The following is a 23,128-nucleotide window of genomic DNA, read 5'->3' on the forward strand; positions in this document are numbered from 1 at the left end:
TGCCTTCAGGAGAGACAGTCGGGACAATACCCCATGAATGAAGCAGGCAAAGTCCATCTTCAGGATTGAAAATAGTAGTGGTAGTACCATTGTTTGTAATTACCAACGTAGCTGGGTGTTTCCATTTATATGGAATCTTGTGGTCACTCAGGGCTTTAGTTGTAGTCTTTAGCTGTCTCCTCAAGTTTAAAGTATACTGAGACAAATCCGCATATAGATGAATGTCATTGAAGGGACCAGGGAGAACTGATAAGATTCTAGCTTTTGCCAATAATTTTTCCTTTGTGGGATAAAAATGAATCTTCATAAGGACATCTCTGGGAATAGAAGCAGCCAGGTTTTTAGGTTTGGGAATACGATGGATCCTGTCAATCATTCTTTCAATCTGTGACGTATTTGGCAGCAAAGCGACAATTAAGTCATCCGCGTATTTTAATAAGCCATCCGAGGGCACAGATTCAGGGACCCCTCTTAATTTAATATTGTTCCTCCTCGAACGGTCCTCAAGGTCCGCGAGCTTGGCTTTTATTCTCAGGTTATCATCAGATAGGTCTTTATATGCGTCAACAAGGTCAGTGACAGTTTCTGAATGGCCGTCCATTTTGTTTTCAATTTTAACCACTCTGTCACCTAGACCTTTCAATTCACTAGAAAAGGAGTTCATCATCAATGAAAAATTTGACATGAGCGATGTATGCAGAGAAACTAGCATATTTTTCATTGTAGTGTCTAGTACTGGCTGACCCATTGTAGGGTAATTGTTAATAAGTGATGCGTCACAGGAGTTATTCAGGCTATGCAGCACAGGTGACATACCTGGGATCAAAGCACTTGCTGCGTCATCAACCCTTCTCCTAGATTTAGCGGGGCTCTGTGATGAAGGGCTACGTGAGGGGGAATTTTCAGCGGTAACGGGAGGCTGGTCATCACTCCCCAGGACACAATTATCATCCGTTAAATCTGAATCAGATGCCTGTCTTAATGTGTCGGTACCTGCGTCCTCATTGATCGGAGTCCCCACTGCAGCCGGCATTTCCAGGAGATCATTGAGCTTTTTGTTCGGCATTTTATCTTTTTTCTTCTTCGGTAGCATCACTGAAGATCCGCGGGTATTTAACGATAACTACCGTCTCTCAATGTCAGCTCAAAATGATAGGTAGTCGCTTTATCCCCGGTTCTCTGACGGAGCTCTGCGCTCAAGCGGCCATCCCGATCGCGTGCAAGCCACGCCCCCGCCTTCCTCCTTCTGATGTCATGTGACGTCAGAGGAGGCAGGGTCATCACATTACGTCAGCAGGTGGCCCCACCCTAGCCTGTATAAGAGCTGTCAAAGCAAAAAGACAGCAGTTGCCAGGAGGCCTCCCATGGAGGTGGAGTTTTTTAGTTTTTTTCAGGTCCATCGGACAGTGTGATTGACGATGGATGTACATCACAGGACACTTTTTTTTAATAAAGGAATTGTCAAACACTGGCTGTTGTGGTTTTTACTTTTTGACACGTTTTTGGGTGAATGGGTAGGGGTACAATGTACCCAACACCCATTAACACGGGGAGGATAGATCTGGGGGCCCCCTTGTTTAAGATTACAATAAGCCCCCGCCCACAGTCCCCGACAACCACAGTCCAGGGTTATCGGGAAGAGGATCTTGTCCCCATCAACATGGGGACAACGTGCTTTGGAGTGGGGGGGTGCAGAGCCCCACCTGCCCCAAAGCACTCTCCCCCCCCATGTTGAGGGCATGTGGCCCCGGTATGGTTCAGGAGGAGCAGTGCTAGCATATCCCTCCTATCCTGACCTCCAGGCTGCATGCTCAGATAAGGGTCTGGTATGGATTTTGGGGGGGACCCCACGCCAATGTATTTTTTGCATTGATTTCTTATCTATATTACTGGGAACCGGCAATACATTACAGCTGCAAGCAAATTTAAATTACATTTTAAATTTGGGGAGGGAAAAAAAGGGAAGGGGTACAGTATGCATGTATATCAAAAATGATATACAGGTGAATGTGAGGGATGACATCACTAATGGAACAAGGGAAGAGTTGGAATCCTTATGGGTAGAGTTACAAAGGGAGGAAACCAAGGAAAAAGTAATACTGGTAGTATGCTATAGGTCCCCTAACATGAGGGAGGAGGGGGAGACGGACCTCCTATCACAGTTTGGAATGGTGACAAGGATGCGAAGAGTCATTATAATGGGAAATTTTAATTATCCAGACATAGAGTGGGCGGAAGTAACCATGCATTTATCTAAAGGCTCGCCATTTCTTACAAGACAATTTCATATGTCAGATGGTAATTGCACCAATAAGAAACAATGCGTTACTAGACCTATTAATTACCAACAATACAGACCTGATCAAGGATGTTGAAATATGGGGCAACTTAGGAAACAGCGATTATAGGTCAATTTGTTTCAGCATAAATCACACAAATAGGAAGCATAAGGGGAATACAAAGACACTGAATTTCAAATGAGCCCGATTTCCAGAAACTACGCTCCTTGCTAGAAGATACTAAATGGGATAAAATCCTAGGAACAAAGGGCCAGATCCACAAAAGGGTTACGACGGCGTATCTGCTGATACGCCGTCGTATCCCTGTTTCTATCTATGCGGCTGATTCATAGAATCAGTTACGCATAGATATCCCTAAGATCCGACATGTGTAATTGTTTTACACTGTCGGATCTTAGGATGCAGTACCGCGGCCGCCGCTGGGGACATTTCTCGTCGTAAACCAGCGTCGGGTATGCAAATTAGCACTTACGGAGATCCACGAAGGTTTTTCCCTTCGTGAAGTCGCCGTAAGTTTTGGTTTCCATCGCAAAGATAGGGCTGCTTTTACAAAGTGTAAAGTTAGTACACCATGTAAAAGTATACCCGTCTTTCCCGCGTCGCTGTCAATTTTTTTTCCCGTCGCAACTCTTTTTTACCCGTCGCGATTCACAAAACCTCAGCGCAACGTAACTTCGCGCAAAGCACGTCGGGAAAATAGCGTCGGAGCATGCGCAGTACGTCCGGCGCGGGAGCGCGCCTAATTTAAATTGGACTCGCCCCATTTGAATTGGCCCGCCTTGCGCCGGACTGATTTAGGATACACCGCCGCAAATTTCCAGGTCAGTGCTTTGTGGATCGGCACTAACTTGGGTAATTTGCGGCGGTGTAACTTAAATAGAAAAAGTTACGTTGCGCCCGCTGTTTGTGGATCTGGCCCAAAGAACACAGAGGAAAAATGGGTGTGCTTTAGGAGCATATTAAATAAGGGTATTAGCCAGTGCATCCCAAAGGGTAATACATTTAAAAGAGCTAATGAAAGCCACGAGTGTCTTAACGCCAATGTAAAAATGTATATAAAAGCAAAGGAGAAGGCCTTCAAAAAATAAGAAATGAAAGGGTGTAAGCATGGTGGCCAAGATATAACACGAAAGGCACATACCGGAGGTGAGTAAGAAAAATCCCAAGAAATTCTTTAAGTACATAAATAATAAAAGAGGGAGGGCAGATCATATTGGACCCATAAAGAAAGATGAATGGATTCTGGTTGCAAAAGATGACGAGATGGCAAAGGTTTTGAATATATTCTTCTCCTCAGGCCGCGTACACACGATCAGTCCATCCGATGAGAATGGTCCGACGGACCATTTTCATCGGTTCACCGCTGATGCAGACTGATGGTCTGATGTGCGTACACACCAACATTTTCAAAACCGATCTGGTCAGAATGCGGTGACGTAAAACACACGACGAGCTGAAAAAAAAACGAAGTTCAATGCTTCCAAGCATGCGTCGACTTGATTCTGAGCATGCGCGGGTTTTGAACCGATGCTTTTATGTATTAACCATCGGTTTTGACCTATCGGTCAGTCATCCATCGGTTCGGGCGGTTTGGACCGATGAAACTGAACTTCAGTCCGTTTTCATCAGTTTGGACCGATTGTGTGTACGCGGCCTCAGTCTTCACGAGGGAAATGGGGAGGGGGGGGGGATTCAGCAAACAAAACTGCAATGTTTATCCTCATGACATGTCACAGGAAGCACCCCATGGTTAACAGGATAAAATCGGAAACAGACTTGAAAACCGTAACATAAATAAGTCACCAGGACCAGATGTCCTGCACCCAAGGTTCCTTGAGGAACTCGGTTAAAAGACCGTTGTTTCTAATTTTTACAAATAGTCTACTGACTGGTATGGTACCAGCTGCTTGGAGAAAAGCCAATGTAGCACCAATCTTTAATAAAGAACCAAGATATATCCCTGGGAACTACAGACCAGTTATCCTAACATCAATAGTATGCAAGCTCTTGAAGGGATGATAAGTGATTATATACAAGATTTTAGTAATGAAGATGGTATCATTAGCAGTAATCATGATGGATTCATGAAAAATTTGCCAAAAAAATCTATTAACCTTCTATGAGGAGGTGAGCTGCCATCTAGATGAAGGAAGACTTGTAGACGTGGTGTATCTGGATTTCCCTACAAACGTTTACTATACAAGGTCTGTCAGCATGGACCAAAGGGTGAGTACCTGGATTGAAAACTGGCTACAAGGGTAGCAAGGTCAGAGGGTAGTGATAAATGGGGAGTACTCAGAATGGTCTAATGTAGAAAGTGGGGTCCCTCAGGGTTCCATCCTGGGACCAATCCTATTTAATTTATTCATAAATGACCTGCAAGTTGGGATAAATTTGCTGACGATACTAAGCTAAGAAGGGCAATAGCTTTTCCGCAGGATGTTTAAACCCTGCAAGATCTGAACAAATTAATGAGGTGGGTAACTACATAGCAAATGAGGTTTAAACACTTAAGCCCCGGAAGATTTTACCCCCTTTCTGACCAGAGCTTTTTTTGCAATTCGGCACTGCGTGAGACGTCCTTTCTTTCCCAAAAATAAGCGCTATAAACAAAAAAAGAGCGTATTTTTTTTTTAAAAAGGCAATATTTTTTTACTTTTTGCTATAATAAATATCCCCCAAAAATATATTTAAAATGTTTTTTTTTCTCAATTTAGGCAGATATGCATTCTACATATTTTTGGTAAAAAAAAAATCACAATAAGTAGGGTTGTCCCGATACCACTTTTTTAGGACGGAGTACAAGTACCGATACTTTTTTTCAAGTAGTCGCCGATACCGAATACCGATACTTTTTTTAAATGTCATGTGACCGTTTTCAAACCACAATACAGACTAAGGATATTTTCTTTAGAATTATGAAGAACTGGTACATCATGGTGTGGGGCTGTTTTTTAGCATACGGTACTGGAAAACTACATATCATTGAAGGAGTGATCACTGCCAGTGCCACCTATCGGTGCCAGTGCCCAAAAGTGCAGCTAGCCAGTGCCACCTATCAGTGCAGATCAGTGCTCATTAGTGCATCAGTGCAGGGATGCAGCTTATTAGTGCATCTCATCAGTGCCACCCAATCAATGCCAGTGCCACCTATCAGTGCCATCCATTTATGAGTGCCATTCAATCAATGCCAGTGCCATCCAATGGCACTGATAGGTGGCACAGGCATTGATTGGGTGGCACTCATAAATGGATGGCACTGATAGGTGGCACTGGCATTGATTGGATGGCACTCATAAATGTGGCACTGATGAGATGCACTAATAAGCTGCCCCCCCCCCAAAAAAAGTTAACCACTTCAGGTTCGTTGCAGCCAGTACTGTACCCACACTTCTTCTGCACAATTAAACATTATCTCATCTGTATGACAGTGACTTCCCCAGCGCTCATGGCTTACTTGCTTTTTACTGTACTTTTCCTGTAAATCGTGCGGTGCGGTCCTTTCGCAAGGCAATGGAGACTCCTAGGACGCCGGGGACGGCCTCTGGATGATGTCACGCACGCCGCCGGGGGACGTCAAGCTCCGCCTACAGTCAGTGTCTGTGTTCAGTATAGTACTGAAGAGGAGGAGCACGCTCAGCCTCGGCGCACTGGCACCGCCCGCGCTACAAGAGGCTGTGTTGTTGTGGATAGCCGCGGCTCTGCTGTGAATCATAGCAGCGGCTCGCGGCCGCTACTCGCGGCCCACAGCCCGTGATTAAATGTTGTTCACTGCGTCAATTGGGCCTATATCATAATGCAGGCTGCAGCTGCCTGGACGTGTGGATTTATTATATAGCGGCCGGCCGCCGGGCCCTGGTGAGAGAATTAAGTTTGGGCCTATATTATGATGGGGGCCTGGAGCTGCAGCTCCATCAGCCCCACGGTTAATCCGGCCCTGCCTCTATGCACCGCTCGATGTCACAAAAAAAAAAAAAGTATTCTATTTTGGTATCGGGAGTATTTGCGCGAGTACGAGTACTAGCGCAAATACTCGGTATCGGTCCCGATACCGATACTGGTATCGGTATCGGGACAACCCTAACAATAAGCGTATATTGATTGGTTATCGCAAAAGTTATAGCATCTACAAAAATAGGGGATACATTTTTGGCATTTTTATTATAATTTTTTTTTTACTAGTAATTGCGGCGATCTGCGATTTTTAATCAGGACTGCGACATTATGGCGGGCACATCCCCTGGACCCAGCGCATCAAAGATTGGGGAAAAAGGACAATCACAGCGGCCCTTTACCATGTGATCATTCCTTAAAATGATAGAGCGATCACTTTTTTAACAAACCCGCCTCGTATGCAGTTCAGCTTTCTCCTCTCTTTGCACCGATACAGCGTGTGAGGAGAAAGACACCCCGCAGCAGCATGAGACGGCTGCATTAAGTGTGCCTCACAGTGCTCAGCCGTGCCACATCAGTGCCCTCACAGTGCTCATCAGTGCCATCAGAGGGCTCATCCGTGCCGCATCAGTGCTATCTCAGTATCCATCAGTGCAATCATGTTGCCCATCAGTGGCACATCAGTCCCAGCATAGTGCTCATCAGTGCCATCACAGTGCTACATCATTGCCATTACAGTGCTCATCGGTGTCATCACAATGCTCATTAGTGCCACATCAGTGCCATCACAGTGCTCATCAGTGCCACACCTGTTCCATCACATTGCCATCACTGTGCTAAGCCATGCCATTACAGTGCTAATCAGTGCCACATCAGTGTCATTACAGTGCTCATCAGTGCTCATCAGATCCACATTAATGCCATCACAGTGATCATCAGTGCCATCACAGTGATCATCAGTGCCATTACAGTGCTCATCAGTGCCAATATAAGTGCCATCAGTGCTACTACAGTGCTCCTCAGTGTCACACAGTGCCTCACAAAAGTGTAATAGGTAGTCAAGAAATTTGTTGTGTAATTTATGTCCTAATGTGTAATTTAACACCTGATGAAGCTCCCTGCATGTTGGGCCTCTGTATGTGGCCCGGGCTCACACATGTGGTATTGCCATACTCAGGAGGAGTAGCAGAATGTAGTTTGGGGTGTCATTGTTGGTATGTACATGCTGTGTGTTAGAAATATCTTATAAATGGACAACTTTGTGTAAAAAAAAAAGATGTGTTTTTATTTTCCTTCCACATTTTCCAAAAACTTGTGGGGAAAAATATGACATGTTTAAAAGACTCATTATCCCTCATACAATATACATTGGGGCGTTTTATTTCCAAAACGAGGTCATTTTGTGGGCATTTCCATTGTCCTGATGCTCCAGGTCCTTCAAAAATGTAATAAGTAGTCTAGAAATTAGATTTGTTATTTATGTGCCTAGAACACTTAGAGAGGCCCAGCATGCAGGGAGTACCGCTATGTGGCTAGGCTGTGGAAAAGTCTCACACATGTGGTATCACCATACTTGTAGTTGCCGAGTGAGAGAAATAACCTGTTAATATTACAATGTGAAAAGTTGTAATATTTGTGAAAAAGAAAATATACATTTTGCAAAGAATAGTGGGAAAAAATGACAACTTCAAACAAGCTCACCATGCTTCTTACTAAATACCTTGGAATGTTTACTTTCCAAAAAGGGGTCATTTGGATTATTTTTGCCAAAGATATATAGCAGTATAACTTTTCACCAAAATGTATGAAGAAAAATTACTAATTTGCTAAATTTTATAACAGAAACAAAGAAACATGCATTTTCAGTCTTTTATTTTTGCGCTATAAATGAAAAAACTACCAAAAGAAAGCTATACATTTTGTTTTTTTTAAAAAGGACACGCATTTCACATGGGTACAGTGTTGCATGATTGAGTTGTCATTCAAAATGTGAGAGCACTGAAGGCTGAAAATTGGCCTGGTTAGGAAAAGGGTATAAGTGCCCAGTGGGCAAGTGGTTAATTATTTAATTTAAATTGTTCCATGGATTCCATGTTTTTAACTATGACTATCAATTTTCTTAGTACATGCAGATAAGCATGAAGAACCCGTATTAGAGACACACAGCAGCTCAGAAAACCAGAAACTAGCAAGCACACCAAAGGCTGGCAGAAAGGGAAAGGACAAAATAACAGAGAAACCTGAAAAGGAAAAATCTGCCAAAGAGAGGGAAAAAGACAGAGAAAGGCTTCAATCAACTCCCACATTCAGACCAGAGTCTCAGGTAAACAACAAAGATAAATGAATTGACTCGCACAAACTCATCTGACCTAAATCAAGACATCGCTGGAGATTGGATTTTCATAGTTAAAAACTGTGATTGATGTATCCAATCCGATCCACAGTCTTTCCTTTTTTTATTTTAAAATGCAAGTTCCCACTTGCAGTTTGACACCACCCTGCTACTACTAAAATAGCAGCTATTATATGTAGAGCTATTGCTATGCGCATTGTGTAATTCTGGAGGTGTGAATTTATACTGACACCAGTTTATCAGTGTCAGGCTAGTATAAAGGCATAAGCTTACAAATTTTCCCCACATAAACACCAGTCCATCTTTTTTTATTTACTCATTCATTACTAGTAATAGTAATTTAAAAATGCAAGTGCTCTCACGGCATATGCAGAAACTGTGCAAATATAAACCTAGCCCAATATTGAGCTTGTTTTTTGTTGCAGTCATTAACTAGTTAGATTGTGGATATAACCAGGGCTGGTGCCAGCATAAGGCAGCTCAGGCAGCTGCCTAAGGGCCCTTTCACACGGGCGGACGAATGGTCCGTTTTTTACAAGTCCGGACTCACAATGCATCCCTATGGGATTGTGGACGTTAGCGGATGAGCATCCGCTAACGTCCGTAAAGATCCGCCTCCGCAAAGATCCGCTTTTTCAGACGGAAGAAAACCCTATATTTCTTCCGTCTGGCGGAACGGATCGGATTAATACGGACATGCGGTCCGTATTCATCCGATTCCCCATAGGGGAGAGCGGAGGAAAGACAGGGCGGTCTCTGCACAGTGTGCGGGGACCGCCCTGTCCGCCGACAGCTCAGCGGGGATTTACGGATGATCCCCGCTGAGCAGACGGACACACACGGGGCGGATCAATACGGATCCGCTCCGTGTGAAAGGGCCCTTAAGGGGGTGAATTTTGTTGGTAAATCTTGGTAATTTTTAGGGCCAAAAGGCAAACTACTGTAACATAAAAGCAGATGGTGCAGCGCTATAAACAGTCCATATATGATGCAGAAACGCCTTCATTGAATATAGTGCTGGTAAACAAAGGACATTAGAAGTGACTTCACAAGTGCGATGAACCTCCACCACCAGATGAAATGGCCTCTCACCTCACAACAAGGACCCTGTGGTTATAGAGGTTCAATAACACATTCCCTTGCGGGCACTGACAGGTTAATCCAACGATCGAAATCCAGGCGAAAAACACAGAAGCAATCCCAGGTCTCATGCAATCATAGAATGACAAAAAGCATAGTGCTCTCCGTCTCAGCGATAAAAAAATTATTAAAATACAAGTGAAAATTTACATACAAGGCACCAAAAGTCCGGTGCGATGTATACAGGGTTGTACAAAGTAAACGTGATGGCCGCGTGTGACGTCACGACGCTCCTTCCGTACGCATTACGTCCCTTGCTAGGCGGGGATTTCTTCAGCGGATACGGAAGTGTCAGGATCACCCGCTAATATGTTAATCGGTTGTCATGGATACCCGATGTGATGCTACAGACATGACACAGCAAGAGAAGGCGTTAATTAACACTCACTTCCAATGCAAATGCCCAGAAAGAGTAAGTAGCTATATCCAAATTCAACAAAGGGAAGCCCACACACCGTAGCACAATATAATAAACACCACATCATGATAGGGAAAGGCTAACCCAGAGTATCACAACGACAACAATTACAATAGGTAAAAGCAAAAAACACAATTCCCATTGTAAAATGTGTGAGATAAATTAATAAAATTATATATGAAATATCTTTATCATAATATATATAACATATATATATAAAAATCCATTAAAATAAATTTTAATAAATAAGAAAAAAAACGCAACATCAACCGCAGCCATCTATACAATAATTACATAATATAAACTAACGATCAGTAATAAAACAATTAGTATCAAAATCAATATTTAATCCCCCGGGAGCAAGCACCTGAGTCTCATGTATCCAATAAGATTCACGTTTGCTTAATTGGCGTATAAAATTTCCCCCCTCCAATGTCTATTAACCCTCTCTATCCCCCAAAATTGGAGGCTTTTGGGGTTCTGTTGGACTAATTTAAAATGTCTGGAGACTATTAGCTAGATTCAGAAAGAGTTAGGCCGGCTTATCTACAGATAAGCCGACCTAACTCTGAATCTGCACCGACCTATGTTTAAGTGTATTCTCAAACAGAGATACGCTAAGATACGACGGCTTGCACCGTCCTATATTAGGTTGCAATATTTCTGCTGGCCGCTAGGTGACGCTTCCATTGCGGTCGGCGTAGAATATGCAAATTAGTAGATACGCCGATTCACGAACGTACGCCCGGCCGCCGCAGTACATTTACGCCGTTTACGGAAGAGATAGGCCGCCTAAAGTTAAAGATGCCCCCTAGGTGGCGTAGCCAATGTTAAAGTATGGCCGCCGTTCCCGCTTCGAAATTCGAAATGTTTACGTTGTTTGCGTAAGTTGTCCCCGAATACGGATTTACGTCTTTTACGTCCACGTCAAAATCAATAGGCCCGTGCGGCTTACTTAGCCGCAATGCTAACTGGGAGATGTAGGCGCCCGGCGCATGCGCAGTCTAAAAAAAACGTAAAAAACGTAAGGTCAAGCCCCATTAACATAAAACACGCCCCCTCAGACACATTTGAATTAGGCGCCCTTACGCCCGCCCGCTTTAGGCTACGCCGCCGTAACTTAGCAGGTAAGTACATTGTGAATCATGTACTTGCCTCGCTAACTTACGGCGGCGTAGCTTAAATGCCTTAAGCTACGCCGCCTTAAAGTTGCGGCAATGTATGTGAATCTAGGCAATTGTGTGTAATAGAAAGTTTTTTAATATTGTTGACATGCTCTGCCAGTCTCACATGAAAAGGTCTGGACGTCCTCCCGATATATTGCAACCCACACCCACATTGAAACATATATACGACACTTACCGTATCCCATGTGATGAGTTGCTTGATGTCATATTCCCTGTTAGTAGCAGAGGCTAAAAAGTTTTTTCTTTTTTTAACATTCACTTTGGAGTGTTTGCATGGAACACACCGTCCACACGCATAAAAACCTCCTAAAAATGTAAATAACCTATTTTTCATTGGGACAGGGGGAATAAGAACACTAGGTACTAAACGATCCCTCAGAGAAGGTGCTTTTTTATAAATGAACTGAGGGCGTGCAGGCAAAACTGGTCCCAACACCTTATCGTTCTTTAAGATAGACCAATTCTTACTAATGATTCTCTCAAACTCCCTATATTGTACATTATTATCTAAAATCATCCTGACGTTATGATTATCAGTACTGGATTCCCTCATATGGTCAGCGACCAATACATTTCTGTACATCAATTTGACTTTAGAAATTTCTTTTTCAAGGTCATGCTTAACATATCCTTTTTCTTCAAATCTGGACAATAGTACTTTAGATTGACTGATGAAATCGTCATCCTCAGTTCAATTCCAGCGCAACCTAATAAACTGTCCCCTGGGGATGTTGCATAACCATTAAAGATGGTGGCAACTCCTCAGGGGAATATAAGAGTTGCGATCCGTAGGCTTAAAGTCGTTAACCAATTTAAAATGATCCAAAGATTTATTAATAACTAAATCCAGAAATACTACTTTTTCATGATCGATATTCCATGTAAGGGAAATGTTTTTGTCGTTATTATTCAATGAATCTATAAACGACAACAGAGAAGATTTCTCACCTTCCCATATCAAAATAAGATCGTCAATGAATCTACGGTAGCAGACTAGTTCGGGAGGGCGATGTACAAAGATGGCCTCCTCCTCCTAGTGGGCCATGAATAAATTGGCCACACTGGGAGCAAAACGAGCACCCATCGCCACTTTGTACAATGAATGGATTAAAGCCATTATTTTCCTCAAAATTCTACAAACAATACTTCATAATGACAAAGTGAAAGAAGTTGCAAAATTATTAAAAATAAAAAAAATCACGTGTCCATAAGTATTCACAGCCTTTGCCATGACACTTAAAATATAGTTTAGATACATCCTGTTTCCACTGATAATCCTTGAGTCATTCCTACAACTTGATTGGAGTCCACCTGTGGTAAATTTAGTGGATTGGACATGATTTGCAAAGGCACACAACTGTCTATATAAGGTCCCACAGTTAACAGTGCATGTCAGAGCACAAACCAAGCCATGAAGTCCAAGGAATTGTCTGTAGACCTCCGAGACAGGATTGTATCGAGGCATAGATCTGGGGAATGGTACACAGAAACATTGAAGGTCCCGATGAGCACAGTGGCCTCCTTACCCCGTAAATGGAAGAAGTTTGAAACCACAAGGACTCTTCCTAGAGCAGGGCACCCGGCCAAACTGAGCAACCGGGGGAGAAGGGCCTTAGTCAGAGAGGTGACCAGTCACTCTGACAAAACTCCAGCATTTCTCTGTGGAAAAAGGAGAAACTTTCAGAAGAACAACCATCTCTGCAGCACTCCATTAATCAGGCCTGTATGGTAGAGTGGCCAGACGAAGGCCACTCCTCAGTAAAAGGCACACGACAGCCTGCCTAGAGTTTGCCAAAAGGCACCTGAAGGACTCTCAGACCATGAGCAACAAAATTCTCTGGTCTGATGAAACAAAGATTGAACTCTTTGGCTTTAATGGCAAGTGTCACGTCTGGAGGAAACCAGGCAGAGTTCATCACCTGGCCAATACCATCCCTACAGTGAAGTATGGTGGTGGCAGCACCATGCTGTGGGGATGTTTTTCAGCGGCAGAAACTGGGAGATTAGTCACGATCGAGGGAAAGATGAATTCAGAAATGTACTTCTTGATCATCCTTGATGAAAAACTGCTTCAGGGCATTCTGGACCTCAGACTGGGGTGAAGGTTCATCTTCCAACAGGTGCTTCAACAAAGTATTGAGCAAAGGCTGTGAATACTCATGTACATGTGATTTTTCTCATTTTTTATTTTTAATAAATTTGCAAAGATTTCAAATACATTTCTTTCATGTATTGTTTGTAGAATTTTGAGGAAAATAATTAATTTAATCCATTTTGGACTAGAGCTGTAACATAACAAAATGTAGAAAAGTGAATTCTTTCTGGATGTAAATCACCACCTCTGCCCATAAGGTACACTCACTCCATACTACAAAAAGAAAATGAGGTCATATCGCACCCATGGACCTCCATAAAATGTCTAGAGAGAAATGATAGACAGTAATTTGGCTTTTGTGTTTATTCCATCACAGAAATGTTCGCTTATGCCTTGTACACACGATCGGAATTTCCGATGGAAAAGGTCCGACTGACTTTCCGATCGTATGTAGCCCCATCTGAGTTTTTCATCGGAAATTCCGATGAATTCCATCGGAGTTTAGATGTAGAAACATGTTCTATTTTACTCTGATGGAATTCCGATGTGATTTGGCCGGGCAAAAGCCTGATCGTGTGTACGGGGCATAACCCGCACATGTAAGGGTCAAATAGTACAGGAAACATACTGGAAGGAACAACTCTCACACTCAATATCATATACTACATTGTAAGTATTGCAATTAATGTATTGTTTGATAGGGAATTTTTACCCGGTCACTATAGGAGGGCTCCTAATTTGGGATCATAAATGTCTCCCAGCCATTATGGATCAGAAGAAATGGTCAAAAGTACCTAGCTGTTGGTCCAAAGTTCATACTGTTGGTGGTTTAATGCATGCAGGTATTGCAGAGTTCATAATAAAAGTAGAGATTACATCTTTAGTTACTTGGAAAAAAATCCCAGTTAAGCAATACATTAATTAAAAGGTTTCCACCCAATGTTGAAAGGCATGTGACCTGGTCTGGTACAGGAAGGGGAATGTGCACGATCACTACACTATTTTTTACCCCCTTTTTTTTCTATTTCTACTGTCCACATAAATTATACTGTTCCGTAACATCTCATGTAACCTTAAAGTGTTACTAAACCCAGGACCCTACATTCATTATATCTGTCTCCTGCAGTACACAGAACATTGAAATGCAATTGTTTTAGTAAATATAAAATGCTAAATAACTTTTCTCATCAGCAGTATATAGCAGTTTTGCAACTTCTGTCACTTTCCTGGCTGAGCACTGGTTGAAGCTTGTAGAAAAGTTTTTATTCTCCTCTGACTGTCCTATGATGTTGCATGACTCCTGACTCTCTGTCTGAAGCGTGCTGATTGGCCCTGTGCCAATCACATGTACCCCCCCCCCCCCAAAAAAAAAATCTCTAGCATTACACACTAAACTAAGCACATGCAGAGTTCCCACAAGACTCTGTACAATCAGGAGATGGATTTGGGACAGTGGAATAAGGGGAGAATCAGAGAAGACAGGATCAAACAGCCTTCTTACACAATGTGAATAATTAACCTCTTAGGTTCCACATTGAGTATAACAAGCATGCTTTACTGCATATACAGACTGATTTTACTGTTGTGGGTTTAGTAACACTTGAAGCCATCCACCAAAGCATGTTATTTAAAGGATTTGTGTGTTTTCCATATTGCCCTCTTAGCTACATTAAAAGATCTTCTGTCCACTGTACGGTATTTGAGCGTTTTTTTTTTCTCTTTCTTTCATTAAACTGGTTGTAAAGGCAGAAGGTTTTTATCTTAATGCATTATATGCATTAAGATAAAAAGCATTCTGTGAGCAGCAGTCCCCCCTAATACTTACCTGAGGTCCATCTAGATCCAGCAATGTTGCACGAGAGACTCGGCTGTCCGGGACTCCCCTCCTCATTGGCTGAGACAGCAGCGCGGTGCCATTGGCTCCCGCTGCTGTCAATCAAAGTCATTAGGCCAATGAGAAGAGAAAGTGGGCCGGGCCGGAAAGAGGGAGCTGTAGCTCAGCTCCGGTGCCCCTATAGCAAGCTTCTTGCTGTAAGGACACTTAACAGGAGAGATGGGCCAGGAGCACCGAAGAGGGACCAGAGAAGAGGAGGAACTGGGCTGCTCTGTGCAAATCCACTGCATGGAGAAGGTAAGTATAACATGTTTGTTATTTTTATAGAAAAAAAGACTTTAAAAAAGACTTTAGTATCATTTTAACCACTTAAGGACCCCTTCACGCAGATATACGTCGGCAGAATGGCACGGCTGGGCACAATCACGTACCTGTATGTGTCTCTTTAAGCCCAGCTCGCGACCCTGTCCAAAGCTCCATGACTGCACACGCGGGTCCCGCCGACCCGATCGCCGCCGGTATCCCGCGATCGGTCACCGGAGCTGAAGAACGGGGAGAGGTGTGTGTAAACACACCTTCCCTGTTCTTCTCTGTGGCAGTGTCACTGATCGTCTGTTCCCTGATATAGGGAAAGACAATCAATGACGTCACACATCCAGCCCCGCCCCCCTACAGTTAGAAACACATATGAGGTCACACTTAACCCCTACAGTGCCCCCTAGTGGTTAACTTCTAATCTTCAATTGTCATTTTCACAGTAAACAGTGCATTTTTATAGCACTTTTTGCTGTGAAAATGACAATGGTCCCAAAAATGTGAAAAAAAAATGCAATAAATCTATTCCTTATTTTGTAAACGCTATAAACTTTGTGCAAACCAATCGATAAACGCTTATTGAGATTTTTTTTACCAAAAATTTGTAGAAGAATACGAATCGGCCTAAACCGAGGGAAAACATTTTTTATATATATATATTTTTGGGGATATTTATTATAGCAAAAAGTAAAAAATATTGTTTTTTTTTTCAAAATTGTCGCTCTATTTTTGTTTATAGCGCAAAAAATAAAAACCGCAGAGGTGATCAAATACCACCAAAATAAAGCTCTATTTGTAGGGGAAAAAAGGACGCCAATTTTGTTTGGGAGCCACTTTGCATGACCGCGCAATTGTTAGTTAAAGCGATGCAGTGCCGAATCGCAAAAAGGGGCAAGGTCCTTAACCTGCATAATGGTCCGGGTCTTAAGTGGTTAATACATGTCCCTTATAGCAGGGTCCTGTTCCCTATGCCCTTTTAAAAAAAATAGGTTGCCTTTTTTCTGTTAAGATGGTTACAAAAAATAACAAGATTTGCCTCTCATAAACTTCAGTGGGGTAGTGGAGATTGGCACTGCGATCAGGGTTCACTGATTTCATGCTGGGTTTGCCGAATGTCCAGCAAACTGAACTTTGGCAATTATATTGCTTCTCAGCCTTTTGGCTAAGATCAAGTGTAGTATCTGTTCATATCAGTTGCCAGTAGGTGGTGCTATGCTAACCGTCCTGAGTACACGGCGAGGTGGAAAGGGATGGCGTTTGGCAGATGCTAAACTTGCTGGCGTGGAGGTGGAAGGCTTCTGATTTGGACGGAGAAACATGAGGTCGAAGCTGAGGGGCCGGGCCCCTGGCTTCTGGCCTGGATTTTGTGGTGGCTGCCCCGATCAGTTGTTTCGGGAGAGAACACTAGCTCCTCCTTCCCCTTGGGGAGAGCAGTTAGTATTTCCCGAATGTGATTAGGAGGGAGGATGGGAGTAGCGGGAGTAGCCCAGTGGCGTGGGCTCTCCCCAATCTCCCAGAACTTCTACCTTCCTGCCTGGGATGGGCGCTGCTGGTCCCGGCCGTGGGTCAGGGTCCGTTGAAATTGCACTAGTGTTTTTACCGGCACTTTTGCTTTTGGGCACCTTGGTCACGTCACCATATCACACTTTTTAACACCTGCCTCTAGGGCTGGGCCTTTTGGCTAGGACCAGAGGAATTTTTGATGCCTGGCCGGAGGGCTGGCCATTGTATTACACAATGGTCTCCTTTCACTCTCCCTCATCTCTCTTTCTTCACCACTTTATATTATTTATTCCCCGTGTTTGTCACGTTTTTGTCTTTTTTTGTTTGGTGCACGTTATTTGTCACTGTGTGGGATTAGTAGGGTGCCGGTCCTCGGGTCAGCCCTGAACGTCTTGGGAGTGAGTGGACATGGCCTTCTGGCTTAGTTCGCCTGCTCTCATGGGGTCTCCCTTTGGGGGAGCCCCACCTAGTACTGGGAGGGTTCTGTTTTGGCAGACCCTCCAAGGAAGTTGGGTCCGTGTCGGCTTCGGCTGCTCTGACCACTGAGTACCTCAGTCCCCGTCTGGAGCCTAACTCCCCGGGGGATCAGGGTTGGGTCCTTCCTCTCAGGAGGACCACTTGACGTTTGCCCCCGTCGCACTTTTTTCTGTATCACTCTTTATGTGTGTGCACATTTTTTCTGCACCGGATGGAGTTTTTTGGGTGTGTTTTGCACGCCATAGGCTTTTCAATAGAAAAAAAAATTGCAAAACTAACCTGCCCTCTTGGGCATTTCTGCTAATATTTAGTTTTTTGGAAGTGCTATCCTACCCTATCATTATAAAAACAAAAAATAATTACTATTTTTTCCTTCAGGTTTTCTGATTGGAGCTATGAGAGCTAGACCTAAAATAGCTCTGCATGTATTGCATATTTTTTTTGGTATTTGATAATGCCTTAAATTATTTGCATGTATATGCTTTTTAAGCAAATGCTGCCACCAAGTGTTGCAAAATAATTATTGCATCACATTACAATACAATATAATTCTACCACATTTAACACAGACTTTACTCCCTTGTTAAGTGCTGAATAAATGATAGTTTAGTATATAATATATGTATATTCATATAATGATTATACATAAACATATGATGTAATATATGTATAATCAGTAACAGGTGACACATTTTACAAGGTTAGGTAAGTACTGTACACAATATTTCAGATACCAAGAGTACTAACTTTGGGATGTGGATCATGATTAACATTCAACTTATACCTATATTATACGTTTCAGAAAGTAATTTCAAGAGTAATATATTTTTCTAAGATGTTTGTTTTGATTTGATTTTTTGCATTTTACATTTGCAGGGATTCATAATCTAGGTTTTCCTTTTGTGATAATTATCTAAACACTTCTAAAAAAGGTGATTGTTGCCCATTTGAGTGATAACAACCTGACAGTGGCCCTTTCTCGTTCTATCCACAGATATAAAAAAATAATTAAAAAGACAACATTTAAAAGTTTTGATTTTAAGCAGGGCCACTGATAGGGAGGGACTGCCAGTCCTCTTGTAGGGGGCCTGAGCACACAGGGGGGCCCACATAGGGAGGGGGATTAGTGATGGACGACAATTGCAGAACTCTTCCTCCAGCAGCTGAAAGCTGGTCTCTCCCCCTCTCCCTGCTGCCATCTTTTATCTGCTGAGAAAGAGACAGTCATGCCTCACTAATACCCTTCCCCTTCCCAGCACTGGCTCTAATGTAAGCTCTGCTCCTGAGTTTGTTATCTCTGTAACTTTGATTCTCTCCCTCTGTCTTTCTGATCCAGGACTGCCCAGCTTGTATATTTTTTTCATCTCATCTTCATTTTTATTTATTAAGTCAGTTTTAATCTTTAATGCCCTGTACACACGATAGGTTAGTCTGATGGATTTTTCCATCAGTTAGCCGATGACGATGACTGATGATCAGTCGTGCCTACACACCATCAGTTAAAAAAACGATCGTGTCAGAACGCGGTGACGTAAAACACAACGACGTGCAGAAAAAAATGAAGTTCAATGCTTCCAAGCATGCGTCGACTTGATTCTGAGCATGTGTGGATTTTTAACCGATGGACGTACCTACAGACGATCGTTTTTTTTCTATAGGTTTTTTTATCCATCAGATAATTTTGAAACAAGTTCCTATTTTTTTAACCTATGGATAAATAACCGATGAGGCCCACACACGATCGGTTTGGTCTGATGAAAACGATCCATCAGACCGCTTTTATCAGACTAACCTATCGTGTGTACGCAGCATTAGATTTAGCAGGAATTCTGTGAGTTATGCTGTATTTGTGTCTGCTAATAATGATTTTATTGTCTTTTTAGTGAAATACAGCTTTAATATTTTCTTGGGGAAATTTATATCAGCAGCCCTGATTTTAAGCATGGAGATCTCCCCCAAAAGAATCTATTTGTGGACAGACTGACTGTTTGTAATTTTGTAGACCCAGCAGCAGATTGACATTAACAAGCCATTCTGGACCCTGAGACTGGTCAGTGAGACAAGCGAGGCAGAGACACTGGAAGTCAAGAAAGACACAGAGCGCATAGATGAAATAAGAGCCATGAAACAAGCATGGGAGGCAGCAGAGCCAGGTCGTGCTGTCAAGGTAACCTCTCATTAAGATACGAAAATGGTCATAATAATTGAAGAAGACATTCCATTTAATATAGCATGCTTCTTTCATCATTAAATAATCTAACCTCACTGTGTCTGCAGGCCTTGCAGTCACGCTTGCAGTATGTGAACAAATATATACAGAAACCCAGCACTGAAGCTGCAGAAGATGTTGTTCAGGACAGCCAAAATGTTACTGTAGAGGAAGGTAAGCCCCACACCACCCAATATTACCAGCAATTATAAACAGGCTTCAAATGTGTGTTTTTTTTTTTTTTTAAGTCTAGTATTTTTAAGAGTCGGTTCACACTAGGGCTACACGACTTCCAGCACGACTTTCAGAAGCAACTCCAACACGACTTGAGCATGAACCACAGGGCGATCTGGGGAGATTTACAACACAACTTGAAGTCGTCTCCAGGACAGGAGACATTCCAGTGGCCAATAAAACAACAATCAGCTCTGGGAGAGGGAGGGGGAGGGAGGGGGAGGGAGGGGTTTGCCTGAGAAATGTATGTTATCTTCCTGGAAAGTCGCTTCAGTTAAGACAGTGATCCGACTTCTGAGGCGACTTCCATTGAAATCAATGGGTACAAATCGCCTGCAAGTCGGATTGAAGTAGTACAGGAACCTTTTCTGAAGTCGGATCGCCTTGAGTCGTGTGTATTAACACCGCTCCCATTCACTTCCATTGTTTTTCTCTACAGGGCGACTTGGGACGACTTGAGGCGACATGAAGTCGGATCGCAAGTCGCCCCAGTGTGAACCGGCTCTAACACTTTCTGTTGTTTCCACATGGCCCTATAACGACTAGTTCATGTGTGCCTATAGTGCCTTGAAAAAGTATTTACAGTATACTCCTTGAAATTTTCCACATTTTGTCATGTTGCAAACAAAAACATAAATGTATCTTATTGGGATTTTATGTGATAGACCAACACAAAGTGGCACATAATTGTGCAGTGGAAGGAAAATTATAAATGGTTTTCAATTATTTTTACAAATAAATATTTGAAAAGTGTGGTGTGCATTTGTATTCGTCCCCCCTGAGACAACATTTTGTAGAACCACCTTTCACTGCAAATACAGCTGAAAATCTTTTTGGGGATGTCTTTACCAGCTTTGCACATCTAGAGATTGACATTTTTGCCAATTCTTCTATGCCAAATAGCTCAAGCTCTGTCAGATTGGATGGAGAACGTCTGTGAACAGCAATTTCCAAGTCTTGCCACAGATTCTCAATTGAATTTAGGTCTGGACTTTGACTGGGACATTCTAACACAGGCATATGCAATTAGTGGACCTCCAGCTGTTGCAAAACTACAAGTCCCATCATGCCTCTGTGTCTGGGTGTCATGCTTGTGGCTGTCAGAGACTTGCTATGCCTCATGGGATTTGTAGTTCTGCAACAGCTGGAGGTCCGCTAATTGCATATCCCTGTTCTAACACATGAATATGCTTTGATCTAAACCATTCCATTGTAGCCCTGGCTGTATGTTTAGGGTGGTTGTCCTGCTGGAAGGTGAACCTCCACCCCAGTCTCAAGTCTTTTGCAGACTCTAATGCCTCGTACACACGATCGGAATTTCCGATGAAAAAAGTCAGACGTATTTTTTCCATCGGAAATTCCGACCGTGTGTATGCCCATCTGAGTTTTTCCATCTGATATTCCAAGGAATTCCATAAAGAACATGTTTTCTTTTCCTCCGATTGAATTACGTCGGAATTCCAATGTGAGTTTGGTCGGACAAAGGTCCGATCGTGTGTACAGGGCATAACAGCTTTTCTTCTACGATTGCTCTGCATTTGGCTCCATCCAACTTCCCATCAGCTCTAACCAGCTTCCCTGTCCCTGCTGAAGAAAATGATCCCCATAATGTGATGCTGCCACCACCATGTTTCACGGTGAGGATGGTGTGTTCAGGGTCATGTGCAGTGTTTTCTGCCACACATGGAGTTTGGCTTTTAGGCCAAAAAGTTTGATTTTGGTCTCATCTGACCAGAGCACCTTCCTCCACATGTTTGCTGTGTCTCCCACATGGCTTCTCGCAAACTGAAAAAGGGACTTTTTTATGGCTTTCTTTCAACAATGGCTTTCTTCTTGCCACTCTTCCATAAAGGTCAGATTTGTGGAATGCACGACTAATAGTTGTCCTGTGGACAGATTCTGTCACCTGAGCTGTGGATCTCTGCAGTTCCTCCAGACTTACCAATGAGCTCTTGGCTGCTTCTCTGATTAATGCTCTCCTTGTCCGGCCTGTCAGTTTAGGTGGGCGGCCATGTCTTGGTAGGATTGCAGTTGTGCCATACTTTGTCCATTTTCGGATAATGGATTGAACAGTGCTCAGTGAGATGTTCAAAGCTTGGGATATTTATTTTTTACCCTAACCATGCTTTAAACTTCTGCACAACTTTATCCCTGACCTGTCTGGTGTGTTCCTTGGCCTTCATGATGCTGTTTGTTCACTAAGGTTATCTAACAAACCTCTGAGGGCTTTACATAACAGCTGTATTTATGCTGAGATTAAATTACACAAAGGTGGATTCTTTTTACTTATTAGGTGACTTCTGAAGACAATTGTTTCTACTAGATTTTAGTTAGGAGTATCAGAGTAAAGGGGGCTGAATACAAATGCACGCCACACTTTTCACATATTTATTTGTAAAAAATGTTCTACTTCACAATTATGTGCCACTTTGTGTTGGTCTATCACATAAAATTAATTTACATTTTTGATTGTAACATGACAAAATGTGGAAAATTTCAAGGGGTATGAATACTTGGTCAAGTCACTGTATATTCTGTATTCATGTTTCCACCACTTGCTTTATATATTTTAACTTTTTTGCATCAATAGAGCTAAAAGTAAACATGGAAGAAGGAACTGGTAAAACTATTTGAATTAAACCAGTAATTTTGTGAAAGGAATATCGTCAAAAAAAAAGTGTTGACTTTGCTTACATCTGAAAATGATGGTTTGCTTAATGCTGTTCAGTTCCTGTTCCAGTTCAAGTTGTCTTTGAAACTTTGGCCCAAAAGAAGTGTTCAGCCAGGGACTTCACTTACCTTTATCAGACTTCACTTGCCTTTATTAGAACATTAATACCAGGTCATTTTCTCAAACAGCATTGCAGCCAGTGGGCCAGAATAAAATGTCAATTGACATTTTGAGAATGTTGTCAGCAGTGGTAGCCCTTATTTCTGTCATAAAGGAGGGCAAAAAAAAAAACCTTGAGTGTATGAATCATGAAGACCCTCAAAATGGCCCTTTAAAGGAAAGTGTAAACCCCAAGGTGATCTATATTTTTGCTACAATTTATTGAAAACTAAGAAACATGTTGGTATTGAGGTGGTTAACCAATTGCCGACCGCCGCACGACTAAATACGTAGACAGAATGGCACAGCTGCGCAAAATGACGTGTATATACGTCCCCT

The 23,128-nt window shown here is 42.6% G+C and overlaps 1 protein-coding gene and 1 pseudogene across 1 annotated transcript in view; both read left to right on the forward strand.

Moving 5' to 3' along the window:
* The window catches only part of ADGB (androglobin), a 422,664-nt gene that overhangs the window by 376,957 nt on the left and 22,579 nt on the right, over nt 1–23,128 (forward strand). Inside the window, exons 30-32 of the mRNA XM_040350874.1 lie at nt 8,318–8,517; nt 19,519–19,683; nt 19,794–19,899. Coding sequence (XP_040206808.1) covers nt 8,318–8,517; nt 19,519–19,683; nt 19,794–19,899 — 471 coding nt within the window. The remainder of the gene's footprint in view (nt 1–8,317; nt 8,518–19,518; nt 19,684–19,793; nt 19,900–23,128) is intronic.
* Nucleotides 16,679–16,761, forward strand: LOC120938727 (annotated as a pseudogene).

The sequence above is a fragment of the Rana temporaria genome, chromosome 4 (genome assembly GCF_905171775.1).
Source record: "Rana temporaria chromosome 4, aRanTem1.1, whole genome shotgun sequence".
Lineage (NCBI taxonomy): Eukaryota > Metazoa > Chordata > Amphibia > Anura > Ranidae > Rana > Rana temporaria.